At 41.3% G+C, this 17054-nt stretch overlaps 1 protein-coding gene across 3 annotated transcripts; it reads left to right on the top strand.

Moving 5' to 3' along the window:
- The first annotated feature begins 3782 nt into the window (after positions 1-3782).
- Positions 3783-17054, top strand: LAPTM4A (lysosomal protein transmembrane 4 alpha). Of its 3 annotated transcripts, none has more exons than XM_033055933.1 (7): positions 3783-3963; positions 10556-10676; positions 12769-12845; positions 12942-13064; positions 14199-14294; positions 15662-15760; positions 16276-17054. In XM_033055933.1, exons 1-7 carry the CDS (start codon positions 3865-3867, stop codon positions 16348-16350), a joined length of 690 nt encoding a protein of 229 aa, XP_032911824.1. In that variant the 5' UTR covers positions 3783-3864; the 3' UTR covers positions 16351-17054. The 3 variants fall into 3 exon arrangements, with proteins under 3 accessions (XP_032911824.1, XP_032911825.1, XP_032911826.1); XM_033055934.2 differs by having other exon boundaries at positions 3870-3956; XM_033055935.2 differs by lacking the exon at positions 3783-3963 and adding an exon at positions 5751-5813.

Below are 17054 nucleotides of genomic sequence, written 5' to 3'. Positions count from 1 at the left end.
AGCAGATGCTGAAGCAGAACAGCACCTTATTCTTCAAAGTATTGCCATCCTGGAAATAGTACAGTGTGTGGTTACAGCATTATGCCACCATCTTCTAGCCAAGGACAGATTGAAGAACAGCACAAATGGAAAAAAAGTACGGTATTACAAAAATTAACAGAAAACAGTTTTAGTGCTGTTTTGTTTCAACATCTTGCAAGTGAAGGACTTTAAATTTCTGAAGAAGTTGAAGCCTGGTCTCACATTTACCTGATCCTAGCTGCTTTGTTGCCACCTTATTAAAATATGATTATCCAAAACTAATTTGTGTTTGGTAAAACATTGCCAGGCTCTCTCAAGACAGAAGTGCAAATCTCCTGTCTAGACATGGGTTTTGAAAACCCCGACTAGTTTGGCTAATGAGGAACACCTCGATATCAAACCCTCTCTACCTGCTGAGAGAGAAGGAGTTAAAATGCCATGCTGGCAAAGGAATCCCAATCATTCTTCTGCAGCTGCTTCTGACTTGCAGATCTGCTATGACTTCCTGCTCTTACTGCTGTGGATGCTCGGGTCCTGCATGCCATGGTCGTTTTGCTATTTGTGAGGAAGTTTTATCACCAGTACTCGCTGACTCTCTGAGATTTTGCTCCGCCTGTCATGACTGACTGCAAGCTGAGCCCAGAGTTTTTAATATATTTAGCCTCACAAATCTTCTTTGAACTAACAAAAAGGAGAGAATTAAGGATCAGCGAGAAGGAAGTGTCTTGCCCGAGGTCATCTGGGCTGCGTGAGCATGGAAGGACTGCAGTCTTACAGAGTGTAGGATTAAAATCATTAACCTATACCTCTTCCCTTAAGTACAAGAAACAATGCAATCTTTTTTTTTTTTTTTTTTTTTTTTTTTTAAAGGGATGAGAAAGTGGAGAGAGAGGTTTTTTTAATGCAAATTCAACAGTTCCACATCAGCCTATTCTGCCGTGGAAAGCTTCTTTGTGATGTTAAATGAGATTCACATTATTCTTCCCGGTATCTTTGTTGTTTGCAGAGTATAACAAGCAGCGAAGCTCAAGGGAATCGCATCAATTTTTATTCTGAGTCTGGCTGACAAAGATATGAACACTTAATTAAGATTTCTTTCATCTCATGGAAATAGCCCTGAAAATCTGAGCCTGACGAGAGCTTGATCTGAGCGAAGGCAAAGTGTCCAACTGCAAGATCTTAGCTGGAACGCTTGCCCTCACAGATCATTTGAACTGGAAGTGGGACCGCGAGGCTTCCAAGTGGATGTCCAAACTTTGAGGGAGGGGCTCCTGCTTTCATTTCTGACTCATTCTAATCCTGTGAATTCCTGTTTCACACAGGGAAAGACCAACAGGAAAGAGAATCTCTCAGCTCCGCAGAACAATGTAATCAATTCAGGCATGCATGCAGCAGGAATAGTTGGCTTAAGCTTCCCAAAGCGCCATCTGTGAGAAAACCGATTTTTAAAATTACAACAAAATGCACATTCTTTTTTCGGTTTTATTGGGTTTTTTTGTGTTTTTTTTGTTTTTTAATTTTTTTTTTACATGGACACGTGTATATTGATTAAAATTAGTCCCTTCTTGCTACATTAAACCACAGTGATGATAATTAGGCATCTGTGCACAGAGCTGAGATCATTAGGAGCACTAAAGAAACAAACAATAGTTTATAATAGGATCATTACAGCCATCTTAGCAGCACTTACAACATGTTTATTCAAAAATGAAATATGCCCTAAGGAAGAAAAACACCAACTTTGGAACCCTGGGGATTTAAAATAAAAAGGTCACTTTTAAAGCCCTTAAGTAAGTAATTTCAAACAACTCAGCAACAGCTCACATTAAAAATAGACTAAGCAGCTAAAACAATAAAATGTGTTAATTGCACAATCTGGAATGTATCAAAAGGACAAGCACTGTCACCCTCATTACCTTCTCATTGTTCAAAGTGAAAAACCTCAATACTAGTACTGACATACATCTTGGTGTATATATGCACAGCAAATATTTATGGTTCTGTGTCTCAGACTGTGCACTGCCAAGAAGGAAATGCAGCTGTAAGTAGAAGGTTAAAACAAACTGTGCATTTCTGCATCAAGAGCTCAGGACTGCAGAAACCATTGGGTCAGGGCAAGTTTACAGATCCTGCTCCATGTGGGAACAGGAGACTGTGTGTCTAAGTGGTGGTGAAACTTATCACATACACAAATGAAGACAGCACTTGGATTTACACACGTTATTTCTCATTAACGTATTCAGAAGTGCAGCACCCGCAGGTTTCGGTGGAACTAATGAAGCATTTCCATTATCCACTCACCAACAGGGGCCTGGAGTCACCAAAAAAGTAAAGCACTTCTGTGGACTAAATTTCACCTCTTCTGTTTTCCCTCTGATGGCATATCCTCTTAGCATCTAACACAAAATGTTATTCTTTAATCCAAGGAATTAACTCAAAAGAACAGCAAAACAGTTCATGGGAACTAAACCTTCTGCAGCACTGGGTGAATTTCAGCGAAAGCCGGGGGATGTTGGCAGTGCCTCAAAGCACACCTCTTCAGGTTCTGCCCAGGTGTAGTGGTTTAGGAATGGTACTCGCCAGTTCAGGACTCACACTGAGACTTTCCAAAACTACACAGTGCTCTCTCACTCCCCTTCCCCTTATATTCCCTGCTGTGTTGGGATGGAGTTGAGAATTGGAGGCACAACAATATACTGGAAGCATCAACGAGGTAAGAAACGTGCCCCCACTCCCAATACACAATCGTCTCCCTCCTCCGTGTTTTCCCCATAGGAAGAAACCCCTTTTTCTCCTGCTCCTGGCAATGACCAATGATGTGACCTGGGACAGAACAACCTCCACACCCCAGCCACGCTCCTTTCTGGCACCTGCAAAAATCAACACAGCTGGAATCAGGACACCAGGAGACATTACTTACTCATAACTATTTTCGAATTAAGGGCTATCCATAACCACAAAACCAATTAGGTTGGAAAAGGCCTGCAAGATCATAAAATCCAAACCATGACCTAATACCACCTCAACCAGACTACAGCACTAAGTGACACATCCAGCCTTTCTTTAAACACCTCCAGGAATAATGACTTCTGTTCCATTGTCTAACCACCCTTTCAATAAAGAAATTCCTCTTGCGGCCTGACCACGTCCATGAGGCCACGTCCCCTCACGCTGCTACGGGCTGCCAGGGAGAAGAGGCCAACTCCCACCTGCCACAGCCTCCTTTCAGGAGTTGTAGAGAGCGGGAAGGTTCTCTCTGAGCTTTCTTTTCTCCATGCAAAACACCCTCATCAAACTTCTGCTCCAGACAGTCTCCAGAACTTCCATGTCCCTCCTGAACAGAGGGGCTCAGAAGCGGCCGCAGAGTTGGAGCCGCCCCTCACCCGCGCTAAGCACACGGGAACGTCCCTAGACAATGCAGCTTTCCCCGTAGGTTTTCGCTGGCACCCGGCTGCAAGTTCCGGCCCTTCAAAGCCCGGGCGAGCTGCTCCCGTGCGCCAGGCGAGCACGGCAAGACCTTTCCCCGCCAGACCCGCCTGAGGGCAGGCGGCAGAGGCGGGCACAGCCGAACATGGCGGAAAGGGAACCACCCCCAGCTCAGGTGCGGCCCCCGCCGCCGCAGGTGAACGCAGGAGTCAGTCCCAGAGCTGTTGTGATTGGCCCGCCGTGCTGTCGATCACGCGTCGCCGCGGCAACGCGGGCCCGCCCCGCGACACTTTCCCGGTTGTTGATTGGTCGGTGTGGCGGTGACGCGCACGCCGGGGGTTTTACGGCCCTCGGTGTCGGGAACTGCCTGGAGAGGGCGGGCGGTGGGTCTGGCGGTTGGAGCTGCGCGCTGCCGCCATGACGTTCAAGCGAAGTCGTGACCGCTTCTACAGCACCCGCTGCTGCGGCTGCTGCCATGTCCGCACCGGCACCATCATCTTGGGCACCTGGTACATGGTGAGAGGCGGGGGCGGCTGAAGGGGCGGCGGTGAGGGCCGAGCTCAGCGCGCGTGCGCGGGGTGGTCGGTGCGGCGGGGGAGCAGCGGCCGCTCTGAGGGAGCGCGGGCGTCCCGCCCCCCTCGCCCGGGCACTTGTTCCCTTTCCCGGGGGACCAGGGGGTCCCGGCCGCCTCGTCCGGGCAGTTGTTCCCTTTCCCGAGGAGCTGCGGGGTCCCGCCCCCTCTCCCGGGCAGTTTTTCCCTTTCCCGAGGAGCCTCTAGGGGTCCCGCCCGCCTCGCCCTCGCGATTGTTCCCTTTCCTGAGGCGGTCGGGGAAGCTGCACGAGGGCATTTCCTGGGGTCGCCGACGGGCCTCGGCTCCCCCTCCTTTCATAGGATCTCTTTGCGCTAGCTAAGCCCTGCTGTCCCTCGGCAGCCTCCCTTCTTGTGGTTGGAAAAAGAAAGTGAAGAGAAAGTTCGGAGCGTTTTAGTCCGCGTCTCAGGGAGATTGCGTTACTCTTCTTTTGGTTTGGAGGGACTGAGGCTTTAAAACAATGCTTTGATACAATGAGTGTGTCCTTAGTGAGGGAGGAGAGTTGGGGAGACTGGAATTCGGGGTATATAATACGGGAGTAAGATGAGGAACCTGTGAGTGGTGTGTAACCCCTGAGAGGAAGATGAGTGTCTCCAGAATGAGCAAGAGCTTTGTGGGAAGGCAAGTTCCTGGTTATTCCATACTCTGTTCTCGACACAGTGCTTGAAGAGCAGTGGAAACAAATTTGGTTTGCAAAACACCTCTTTTTTTTTTTCTGACTGGTGAGTGCTTTCTCTCCAAGAAGGAGCGGTGGTAGTGAAGATGTAGTATTAAAAATAAAGTTCTGAAGTAGGGCGAAATAGAAATGTGGAAACAGTACCAGCAAGTTAAAGGCCTAGAGCTCAAACTTCCTTTGGTTCCCTTAAAGGGGGGCCTGAGCTCCCCTTTACTGAAGCAGTTTCCATAGCCTTCCTTCCCCTTATCCTCATGGGCAGTAAAAATTAGAGAATAGTTTACAAAAGTTGCGTCGTAGCTTTTCTGTTCTTCTGAAACTGTAATCGAAACCTGTATTCTTTGCCCTTCTCCAGATGGTAAGAAACAAAGAGTGCTGAATTTTTGTGTTGATATGAAACAGCCATGCACAGAAACTGCCTTTAGAGGCATGGGGATTTGATTTTGGAGAGTTTATGGCTTATTTTCAACAAGTATGGGCAGATCCTTCATTTTTATGCATCTTGGTCCTTCAGTTGGTGGAAAAATGTACAAAGTCGCTGGAGAGAGAGGACCTGAGGAAAAGGCAGGGTAGGAGGTTGAAAAAGAATTTGGACAAAAGTCTTGGTGCCGATTAAGTTCTGTTATTAGTTCATTTCAAAGGAAAGGGTCCATTGTAGTGTTGAGAATCAAACTTCTTTTGGAAGTCTGCAGACCCCCCTGTTCTGATGGATGGAGCTCAAGAATACGCTTGTGGTCCCTCAAGTAAAAGCGCAGCTCGCCAGCTTTAAGGGGCACAGCACTCCCTGTTACAGAACAAAAGCACCGCGATTCCCGTTCGCGGGAGCGCCCGGAAACCCAGGAACTTGCTGGGGGCGGGGGGCTGGGAGATGTTCCCGTGGCCACAGACCTGGTGGCACTTGCAGCTTCTGCCTCTCCTGCTGTGCTGTGTTTGCTCTTGTTGCCTGGATGCGGCGCCTCTTTCTTCTCTGTGAATGGGTGCTGGGGCGGTGCAGGCTGCGCCGGGCACCGGCAGGCTGCGGCTCCAGGGGCGGAGTGCGGCTTTGATCTCGTGGAACCGCAGCCACTCGCTCTGCTGGAGGGAAAAGTAGAGCTGAGTTCAAGGTAGCAGGGGCCAAGCAAAGTGCTTCATTAAAAAAAAAAACCACCTGTGTATCGAACACTGTTAAACTGTGCGTTGAATATTTTTTTTAATCTGTTCTCATCTGTCACCTGGGAAAGGGTGACAACTTTTAAGTCTGGCAACAGTCTGTTTAAGCTGAAATAAGGTTGTAACGTGAAGCTTTAGGTGGTCTTGCCTAGTGCTTTGAATCAGAATTGAACTATAAATTATACTTTTTTGAAAGTAAAGTATGGTTTGGACAGTGAAAGTTAAGTTTAATTGCCTGCTGCCAAACTTTTTTAAAAATGGTCCAGAATATGTCAGGTTTTCTAGACATGTTAATTAATACACCACTTAGGTATAGCTCTTAGTCTTTCAGATTCTTATAAGAAGTATTTCTAAATCAATAAAATAATTTCTGCTTTTAAGTTACAGTGGGATGAATAGTAACAACTTTCTGTCTGGAGTGCTGTTTTTTGGTTTGTGAGTTTGCTGGGGTTTTTTGTTTGTATTTTGTGTGTTTTGGTTTTGTTGTTTTTTCTTTTTTTTGGAGGGGGAGAATGTTTATTTCAAGAATAGTTTTACATTACTGAAAATCTTGCTATTTGCTGTATGAACTGTGTTCTTGTGCAGTGCAGTCCTGAAGGAATTGCTATCAAACTTAAAATGGAGTCTCACAGCAAACTACTCCAGATGTTTTAGTAAGATAAGACTTCCGTCTACTTAATACATGTCTTACTCTTATGTAACCATTTCTTTTGGCCTTTTCCTATTCCTTGCTGTAATTAACTTTGCTCCTCACTAGAACAGTTTTATCACTGTCTTTGTTGTGTGCTTCTGCAAGTCCAGAGAGAACAAGGGCTACCTTCTAAAATGTCTGCTGCTGATGCTGTGTGAACAGTGTGTCTCAAGCACGGTTCTGTCCATGTGCTGCTGCTGTGTGTGATCAATAAAAAAAGTGTATTTACCAAAAGTTAAGTTAACAACGTTTCTGGCAGAATTGTACTTGAGTTCCAGGACTGGTAAAGCTTGCCTAGCTCTGCAACACCCACTGCTGTTTGTGTAGGAAGGAAAAAGAAACCTCCTGTTCCTCTCTCCATAATTGCAGTCGTGTTGCTTTGAAGTTTGTTTCTTCCTCTAAACTCTCATATTGGGCACTGTGCTTTCCAGAAACCGGAAGCACGAACACTGCACTGGCAAGAATGGGATCAGAGTTCAGTAAACAGCATAAAAGCCAATAGCATTGTTTTGGAGGGAGGGGCTGGTGTGTTCTGGCAGCAAACTTCAGAGCTGGAGTCAGTGATGCAGTTGCTGCTGGCTAGCAGGAGCATGATGGGGATCTCTGGAACTGTTTGTTCACTGAACCAGACTGACAGAAATGAGCCCATATAGCTGCTCTCAGTCTTCATACTGGTAGTGCTAGAGGCTCTGAAGTACCCTATTTAAAATTACTCTTCTTCAGTTTTTTTTATTTCAGTATATTAATAAACCAGACCAAATCAGAATCTCCTTCTTGTTTTGTTTTTTTTTTTTTTTTCCCTTGGGAACATGTCTAGGGAAAAAATATTGGAAAAGTGAAAGGAAAAGGAGTGTAGTAGTGCAAGGCAATTTCCCCCTTTCTCCTCATAAAGGGTTATAAGCAAATTAGAAGTAGGAATTCTTGGTTTTGCCCAAGTCACTCAGAGTGCTTGGGGAAAACTAGGCTTCATGTTCAGGCCTCCAGAGAGATGAAGCACTTACATGATGAGGCATAAAGTGTACACTGTGGAGATAAAACTCACTAATTAAAAACCTAATGCTTGTTTATAGTTCCACAGTGTTTTGAGTTCTAATCATATGGGGAGCTAATATTTCTGTTACCATTGTGGAATAAATGCTGACTTTCTACTTGAGAATTTGAAATTTCAGCTATTTGACTTTTGATATGAGCTACACCAAACTGTTAAACGTGGCTGTCTCAGATATAAAAATGTAAAATACACTCCTTAAACTACTGCAAAACTAAATTAAGGTTATTTTCATCTTAATTGAGTTATTTTTTGAATAAGGACTTGAACATGTATTTTGCAAATTTTTTGTTATTTTTTTTTTTATTTCCTGGCAAAAATAACCAGAATGGGGCCACTGAGATTTGAGATGTTACTTTAGGGTGCTGCAGTATCCACTGAGTGCTGTCTTGTCATCTTGTCAGGTTTGGGTTTTGTTGTTGGTTTTTTTTTTTTTTTTTCTGAGGAGGAGATGGTGATAAGTTTAATCCTTGTATTACACTGAGGCATACACGAGTTACGGTTTTTCTGACTTCTCTATTTAGACATTTGTGATCTGTAGTAAGTATATATTTAAAAACTCTAACAGTGTTCTTTGGTCCAAACCATATTCTTGTTGGCTGTTACATTGATTATTTTGAAACAAGCCTTGTGGTCTTGCTGTTATCAAGCCTTTGGGAAATAATGGAAGTAGTTAAAATAGAGGTTCTGGCTCTGTAGCTCTTAATTGAAATCCATATGTTAAATGTGATTAATTGCTCAGTGTTGTGATGGATTTGTAAACATCAGTACTAGAATGCTGGAAACCCTGAGGTGTTAATTGGCAGAGGTTTGGGTTTGTTGTTTGCTTCTGTTTAGATGTGGTTTGGTTTGTTACTATTTTTATTTGGTCTCATTGATTCTAATAGATTGGATTTTGAATTACTCTTTATTTTCTGTTTTACTTGCATACCATTTCAGGTTGAGAAAATAAACCTTTAATACTTGGAACTGCACTTAGTAACTAGTGAAATTAGTGAAATTACTAAGGACTTGGGTATGCTGAATTAGGACCACAGAATGAAAATAAAGTGACTGATTGGGAATTAAAATCTCAAAATTGAGGCCTTAAAGTCCTTCAGAACTTCTGTAGGAATTCAGGTGCTGCTTGTTCTTTATGCTGAGGCAGATAGCCTATTGTGGCAAACTCATGACTGTGTATAAACAATAAATGATTTAGTTGTAATTGAACATGCACTTTTGTGCTTTATGAAGTAGGGATCAATGTTTCAACTGCCAGAGACCTGAGCCTCGATATAGGCTTTTGGAAACTAGTACAGTGCAGAAAGGTGTTTTCCAATATCCCCAGTTCACTCACAGAGAGGAGGAAATAGAAGGTTTGAAAATGCATTGAGAGCACAAGGCCAGAGTGTAGAAGGATGAACCAGGTGGGAAATGAGTGTTCTATCTGTGTGACCAGTGGTGAAGCAAAATAAGATTTAAAGACAAGGCAGGTGAGCAACTTGACAGTTTGCCCTTTAAGAAGTCTTCTGTGAGAGTGAAAATAAGTGCGTTTTGAGGCTAAAGATATTGGTGGTTAAACAGAATTCTTCACTGCCAGCTGTTTTGGCTACTGTGTTTTGTATTCCATGGAACAAAATTCCTTATGAAAATACAAGTAGCTCAAAATATCTGGCAATTCTAGTAAGTTTATGTAAATACGTGATAATTGCATTTCTACAAAGTGACCAACTTTGATTCCACTAAAGGCTTCTTTTTAGCAAAAAGTGCAAGCAAGCTTATCACCATACATCTCTAAGTTCCTGCGGGGGAAAAGCAAAAGAAGAAAAAACCAATTAAACAGTGAGGGGAAAAAAAGTTGTAGAAACTGTTAGTCTCAATTTTTAAAAGGTTCAAAATGCTTTTTTTTCTTACTGAAGTCTTCAGTAATTGTGCATAGACTTGCCACCATCATTGACTCCTGGAACCATGCCAGTAGAAGAATAAATACCTGACAAATATTCTTAAGTTGTGAGAAACTGCAAACCAGTTTTTTTTTTTTTTTTTCCTTTTGAGGCTAATTGGAAGGGATCCTGCTGGTGGTGGTGACAGTACTGAATACTGATTGGGAAATGTCTGCAGCTTGAAAATGCCATCATGAGTTTTTTGTGTTACGCAACCTTTGGCATGTGTCTCCAGATATTAGTAATAGAAACCATGTCCCTGTAAACCTTGAATACATTAAAAATGCTGTCAAGGCAATTTTAGAGAGGCTTAAGCTACTTTTGATTCTTTGAGCTCTTACTGAAGACATTTCTGGTGTGTACTAAAATGGGGCAACAGGAGGAGTCTTAAGTGGCAGTGTGAGGGAGGAGGACTGGTGAGCACACAGCCCATGCTGGAGGTACACATTCTGGGGATTGATCTTTGTGTGAAACTTTCTAACTTCCCCTGTGGTTGTGTAGACCTTTCTGATAAGGACTGGTGAGGTTTTAATAAGTGATCTGGGAGGAAGAGGGAGATGTTCTCTCTAGCTTATTAAAGCTGAAACATGGCAGAAAAACAGTAACTTATTTGTGTTAAATTAACTCAATTCGTTGTAGAAAGCAGAAATTCTTTCCAAATATTCCTCATTCTGTACCTTCACCTTTCTGACTTTTTATAACTGTTTCCAGTTTTCCAGTTCACAAATCTGTACGTTCATCAAGCCAGGATCAGCTTAATTATGTTATTTGAATCCCTAGGAACCTTACTATCCCCTCAGTTTAGTTGTGATTCATTGAACCTAGCAAATGCTCCATGCTCTTTGAGTTGTTTTGGCAGTGGTTTAACTAAATCAGTTTGAAATTTAACTGTAAGTTGGGCTCTTTCTTTTTTCTTCCACATACAGGCAAAGGGAAGAGTTTATTTTTAACTGAAATAAAGGACTATTAGTGGTACGAAAACGATCTTGGGTGTTGCAATGTAATTAACCTCGAGGTAACTGTGATCTCTCTCAGGTGGTGAACTTGCTGATGGGCATCTTGTTGACAGTAGAAGTGACTCATCCCAATATGGTGCCAACTGTTGATATCCAGTATGAAGTCATTGGAAATTACTATGCTTCTGAGAGGATGGCTGGTAGGTCTGGAACTCTGCTGGCTGATTGGAGTATAAGGCATGCAGTATCATGGATTTCTCTTACACTAGGTTGTCATAATACATACACCTTTTAATAGATATGGTCATCTTCTTTTCTGAATTTCTCTTCAGTTATTCTGGGGTTGAGTTCTTCTACAAGAATAAAAAGAAAACTTTTTGGACTATTATTTTAACTTCATTTTATTCCCGAACATCTTAAGTGATGAGATTTCTTGGCCTTCTGGTGCTTTGAGTATTGAAGTATTTATGGGACATCGGATTCACTTTCTCCATTAAACATTAACTATCTTTGCTGTCTCAGTGAAACAAGTTTAAAGACTTTTCTTCAGAATTTTTGGTCATCTTCATAGATCAGGAATACCTTAGAGCTCCTGCATATGAATTTACTGAGAATAAAACCATGACATCTTTCAAAGAAGAGTGGAAGAAGTGGGATGCCAAGTACTTGAAGTAAAATGAAAGGGTTTCTCCAAGTTTCACCTGCAGAACAAATGAAAGAGAAAGCACCATGAGAAGAATTAAGCCCATTTTTCACTGTTACTGAGTGTATGATGTATACTGCTGTAATTGGTGTCAAGCTTTTTAATTATGGTATCTGTAAACTTGTGCAGATGCTTTGCTTCTCTGGGTGTTAAATGTGCAGAAAATGTGTAGTGTGGCACTTCTACCTCAGTCTGTGTTACATGAAAATTTGGGGAGGGTCAGATTCAGCAAAGTTAAATAGTACAGCACAAAACTGGGTTTTAAGCATTTTGGATTAATTGTTCATGACTTGAGGCTCTGTCAGTTCTGACCTGTGACTGTAACTCACATTTACTACTAATGAAATAAGAGTGGGATCAAGGACCAAATTCTTCATGAGGCTCAGATATTCAGTAAAATCACAGCAGATGTCTGTAAAATGTCATGTGATCTGTAAAGGCTGTTGGTATTCTTGGTAACCTTAAGCTTATACAAATGAGAGAAGCTTCTGAAGGTGCTTTCTTCACTCTTTAGTGTAAAATCTATCCCATGCTTTTGACTTAAAAATTCTTACTGCTTTCATTGGGATCTAGGCTAGAGGGTTTTGTGTGTGTGAAAAACATTACAGGTATTATTGTACTTGTGTATGTTGTGAGTAATAACTCCTTGGAACTCAACTACATTTATGGGTGATTGCTGAAACTTAGGTCTGATCAACACAATGCATTTCAATGTGTGGGAGGTGGGCTCTTTATTCATGCCATCTGTGTATGGTAGATATTGCCTTGCACTGAATGGGATATGGAAGTGCTTCCACAGTGTGTCTTTTCAAATTAATTGCAGAGTAGAAAGGGTTCTCAGATAATCTCTTTTTCAAGCAGGGGAGCCACAAAATTTTGGCTTCAATATTGCTAAAAAATATTTAATTTACCACATCTGTAGATCTCAAGCTGGTTTCTTTGTGTTTAAAAAAGAACAAGTGTAATCTAACTCATGGAAAGCACCTGTGCTTTTGTCATCAGTAACTGTGATACACAAGGAGAATCTTTATCTGCAGCTTCCATGAGTGTCCTGGATTTTGCTACAAATTGGTTTCTGTTCCACTGCCTTTTCTTGTAAATAGTGGGATACCTTCCACACAGTGACTTCCTGTTTTCCTTAGTGTTACTGAAGAAGCAGTGCTGCTCCCACTGCCAATGACCAAATTACGTAACCAAACCATTTTCAAGTGTAAAGGTTGATACTGTGTTAGCTTCACTTAAGATTCTGTCCAGTTGTAAAGTTAATCACTCTCATACTTTCAGCACTGACACATATTGCAAATCAGCGTCATTATGGTGCATTACTGTCAAACTATGTCAAACTTCTAATTGGTGTTCCTGGGCTTTAGTCAGGCTTTTGATTAAGGCAGAGGGATTTTTCCAAATAGTTTTAGGTTTTCTTGAACCAGATTTTTTTTGTTAGGAAGGATCTGATCTACTCTATTCTGCGGTTGGTAGTTGGCACAGATGAGTAAACTGAACAGATCATAGTAAGGGACAAAGCTTGGGTACCTGTCAGCTGCAACTCCAGGAAATGACTGATTCGTACTGTTTTTCTTTTAATGCAGAAAATGCCTGTGTTCTGTTTGCTATCTCCCTCCTCATGTTCACAATCAGTGCAATGATGGTGTATGGTGCCATTGCTGTAAGTATATTTATATTCCATGGTTTTAAAGTTGCTACTGGATTTTTTTTTTTTAAACTAAATAACTTACAGCTGCTCCTTTTTTCTATGTCTTAGCACCGTGTAGGCTGGCTGATCCCATTTTTCTGTTACCAACTCTTTGACTTTGTGCTCAGTTGTCTGGTTGCCATCAGCTCTCTAACCTACTTGCCCAGAATCAAGGAGTACCTGGATCAGTTGGTAAGTATTCAGCTCAAGTTGATATTTCACATCTGAAATTAAAGTTTGTTTTAATTGAACCAGTGACTGAGCTACACTTCCCTTCCTGTGCATAAGAAAAAGGAATTCAGCCTGCAGCAGCCACAGGTGGTTATGGTGGGAAATGGTAGCTTATCAGAGGGAAGAGTTAAAGGTGTCATTGCTCCCTAAAAGGAAAGCCAGGGAGAGTAAGGAAAGAATTGTGATGGGAACTACTGGTTTAAACTGTGTTGGCTACAATTAGACTTGGAAGTGTGTTTGTAACCCTTTAAGCAGTGGGGCTCAAATTTGCTACTGCAGATGAAAAATGTGTTGACCCTTATTTGGTAGGGAACAAGAAGTGTGGGTAAGGATTCCAACAGCATTACACATGAAATCTGAGATTCTAAGTTTTCCTTTTTACAATTTAAGTGTCTCTTCTCAAGTTGCAACAGCACTTTCTGAGGAAACTGCAATGGAGTTCTCACTAGCACTGCCTGTGTTTTAACTGCAAGAAAAGTCAGTGCATATAATGTGCTGTCAGCAGGGACCACAAGCTCTGGCTAGCTGGTGTTGTGATCTGTTCAAGCAGATGTTCTTAATAAGTCTTTTTAAAAACAGATCAAATGTTAGATTGGTGGTTGAGAGAGGCTTTGTTACTGTGGTCAGGGAAGGAGAAGAGGTTTGCAGAAGTTCTGTTTTGGCTCCCCCAAGTTTGGGGGTGACTTCTTTGGCTGCACACCTGTGTGCTGCAGGTTGGACTGACAGGATGTAATTAACAGTAAGTCATTAAAGAGTTGTAGAGGACCACAAGTACAAATACTGTCCTGCAGCTGTGAATAAGAATCTTGTGAAGAAGAATCTGTGTTGGCATGAGACTGATGAAGTGACTAGGGACACAGACTGTACTGTAGTGATTTGCTCTTTTGGGACAGAGGCAGGATAAATGCTGTGCTGTGTGGGAGGATAAAGAGGAAACTTGTTAGAAATGGAACTTTTTGTTTCAGGGGAATAGTTTACACAAGGGTTTGTTTCATTTGGTGTGAAGTTTGGATTTTTTCTATCATATTTGATTGTGCAGTGTTCATTCGTATCTCTTCCCTTTCTCTCCCCCCTCTTTTTTTTTTTCTTCACCAGCCGGATTTCCCTTATAAAGATGATCTCCTTTCTTTGGACTCCAGCTGTCTCTTGTTTATTGTTCTGGTGTTCTTTGTTTTATTTATCATTTTAAAGGTAAGCTAAAACTTAATTGTCTGTTGCAAGAGTTCATAAATATTAAGACAGTGTCAATCTGAGTTAATTCTCAATGCTGAATTCAGAACCCAGCTGCCTTCTTAATGCTGAGGCAAGAACTTCTTTGAGCACAATTTTTAGGATGTTCAGCTCTGGTATGACTTGGGTACAATATGTTGTGTGCTGGTGTCTTCAGCTGCCTTGTGTGTGTGTGCAGTGGGTGTGCTTATGCAGCTCTGCCCTTCCTGAGTAGGAAGAAGGAATGCAAAAAGACTTCTTGTCTGTGTGGAGATAATTTTAATATTTGTAATTAAGCTTATAGTGAAATAACGCTGAGTTAATGCATGCAAGTTTCTAAACAAAATGTTTAAAATCTCTCACTGTGCCTAAAAAAACCAGGGTGCAAGTTTTGGAAGGAAGATGATGGAATGAGGAAATGTATAAGTTAATTCTAGACATGCATCTTCCTCCCTGCAGAAGGTGCTGAAGGGTGGTATTACGAGTTACTTTCTTTCTGAAGATCTAAAATAATGAGGCATTCATTTGAATTATAAAAACTCTTGTGTAGACAAAGCACATTAGGTAAATGAATTGATAATATAAATTGGCCATGATGTTATCCCTTTATTGCATTCAGGTTTCATTTAAGAAAAAATTAAATGAAAAATAATTTTACTTATTGTTTTCTACTTTTTCCAAGAGGAATGTTTAACTGGAGGGAATGGAAGCCAAATACAGTAGATAACACTTATGTATTGATTGGGAAATTGGTACCTTCTGTACAACAGTGCTAACTTGCTAATGAGTGATTTGGAGAGGTTAATGTTACACAAATTAGTAATAAAAAAATCCCCTAATCCTCATCATATCATGATAGTGTTCCTTTCTGCAGCAGTCAGTGTTGACTTGAAGTTCAAGGTTCATTGCTCTAGCCTTTCCCTGCTGCCTCAGTTGTGAGTTTGAGCCCTCTCCTTTACACTGGCAGTCAGTTGGAGAAATAGTGCTAACTGGGGGAGGAAGTGGGATTGTAGTGTTGGCCTCTCCTCCTGGCAGGTTTGGACTGAGATCCACAGTTGGGGATTAATTTGATTAGCACTGCTGAGGCAGACAGAGATCAGTTGAATGCATCTGTGAGTTCTTTTGCTAAAACCTATGTGATGCATCCTCTGAGTCACTGTGACAGCAAAGCTAAATGGAGAGCAACGTAGGTATGTGGCCAGGTCTGTGAAATAGCAACCATTCCTCAGAAATGTATTTCCTAAGTTGATTTATAATCCTTTTTATCATAGGAATGTAATCCAGTATCTAATTTTTGAATCAGCCAATGCTTATGAGGTGTTTAAAAAGAGACATCTCTCTTCTTTCAGGCATATCTAATTAACTGTGTATGGAACTGCTATAAATACATCATCAACAGAAATTTGCCAGAGATTGCTGTGTACCCTGCTTTTGAAGCTCCTCCACAGGTAAAACATCCTTTTGAGATAAAAGGAAGTAGTGTAATTAATTTTGAAGTAGAAAATCGCCTCATCCATGTATGTTTTCAAGCCTTGTCCAGCTTTCTAAAGAAAGACTGGAAAGATTAAAAAAAAAAGTTAAAGCAGCTAATTTTGTGGTGGGTTATTTTTTAGCAAAATTCTGACAGTCCCTGAAAGGAGGGTCTTTAGAGAGAAGTCTTTCAATGTTTTCCTTGTGGTAGAGGGAAGCTTTGATTGCACCAGTCCAGACCTTCCTTGCTGCTTTGCAAAGTCAAGATGCTGTAGGGTGTACAATGAATGACCAAGATTAGGCTTAGCAGAGCAGTAGACTGTCCTACACCTTCTTTCACTTTCTCATTTGCTTACAAGGAAGAGCAGTAAATTCTTAAAATAACTTTGCCTGCAATAGAGGATTAAGTTGCTGATGGGCCATGTGTGCTTTTGTTCTTTTTTTCCATTTGAAATATTTTGCATTAATCACTTCAAAATGTCTTCTCCCTTAGTATGTTCTGCCAACCTATGAAATGGCAGTGAAGATGCCTGAGAAGGAACCTCCACCTCCCTACATACCTGCCTGAAGCAATTTTTATGTTCATTAACATCTGTACCAGCTTCCTGGGGGTTTTTTCTTTTAATCTTGCAAAACTGCTTAAGTAATAGAAGTATTCAGGGCTTTAGGAGCAAACTGTTCTGTTTAAAATATGTTTGATATAAACTTACTAAGCAAAACACATCTGAGAGTGATTTCATTTGCTTTAATTTTTGTTCTCCCTAATGCTCTTAAACATTTTATTGCCTTAGGGCCTTACACCTGCAAGAACTTATGCATGTGACTAACTTGTGGCTTTTAATAATACCAATTGAGCCACTGTGATTGAAGTTAGCTGTGATTATAAGAGTCTGCAGGATTATGCCCTTAATTTATATTAATTTTTTGTAAAGTAGTTCATAAAGACAATCTGATCGTGCCGCAAAATGACAGTTTGCCTTTATCCACTTTTTGGAAGGGAAAGGGTTTGAATGTGGTATATATGTGACTTTTTTACTTTGCACTTTTCTCATATGTTATCCTACCTTTTATTGTGGTTTTTTTGGTTATCCTATGTCTTGAAACAGTATTTTTGAGGAACAAGTGAGGGTGGCACAGGAGTTCTATTACAATGAGCTGGGAATGCAAGAAAAATAAATAGAAATGTGGAAGATGGTTGCATGCTTCTAATCTTCTATGTATTTTCCTCTTTGTGATAAATGATACTTAAATAAATCTTTTACAAAATGTTTA

Source organism: Catharus ustulatus, chromosome 3 (genome assembly GCF_009819885.2).
Source record: "Catharus ustulatus isolate bCatUst1 chromosome 3, bCatUst1.pri.v2, whole genome shotgun sequence".
NCBI classification, from domain to species: Eukaryota; Metazoa; Chordata; class Aves; order Passeriformes; family Turdidae; genus Catharus; species Catharus ustulatus.
The sequence above is the reverse complement of the archived record's forward strand: the minus strand, read 5'-3'. Positions and strand labels throughout refer to the sequence as shown.

Coding starts and splice junctions, on each gene's coding strand:
- LAPTM4A (XM_033055933.1), top strand. CDS start 3,865: ATGACGTTCAAGCGAAGTCGTGACCGCTTCTACAGCACCCGCTGCTGC. Junction 14,295..15,661: donor TTTTATTTATCATTTTAAAG/GTAAGCTAAAAC, acceptor CTCTTCTTTCAG/GCATATCTAATTAACTGTGT. Junction 15,761..16,275: donor CTTTTGAAGCTCCTCCACAG/GTAAAACATCCT, acceptor CTTCTCCCTTAG/TATGTTCTGCCAACCTATGA.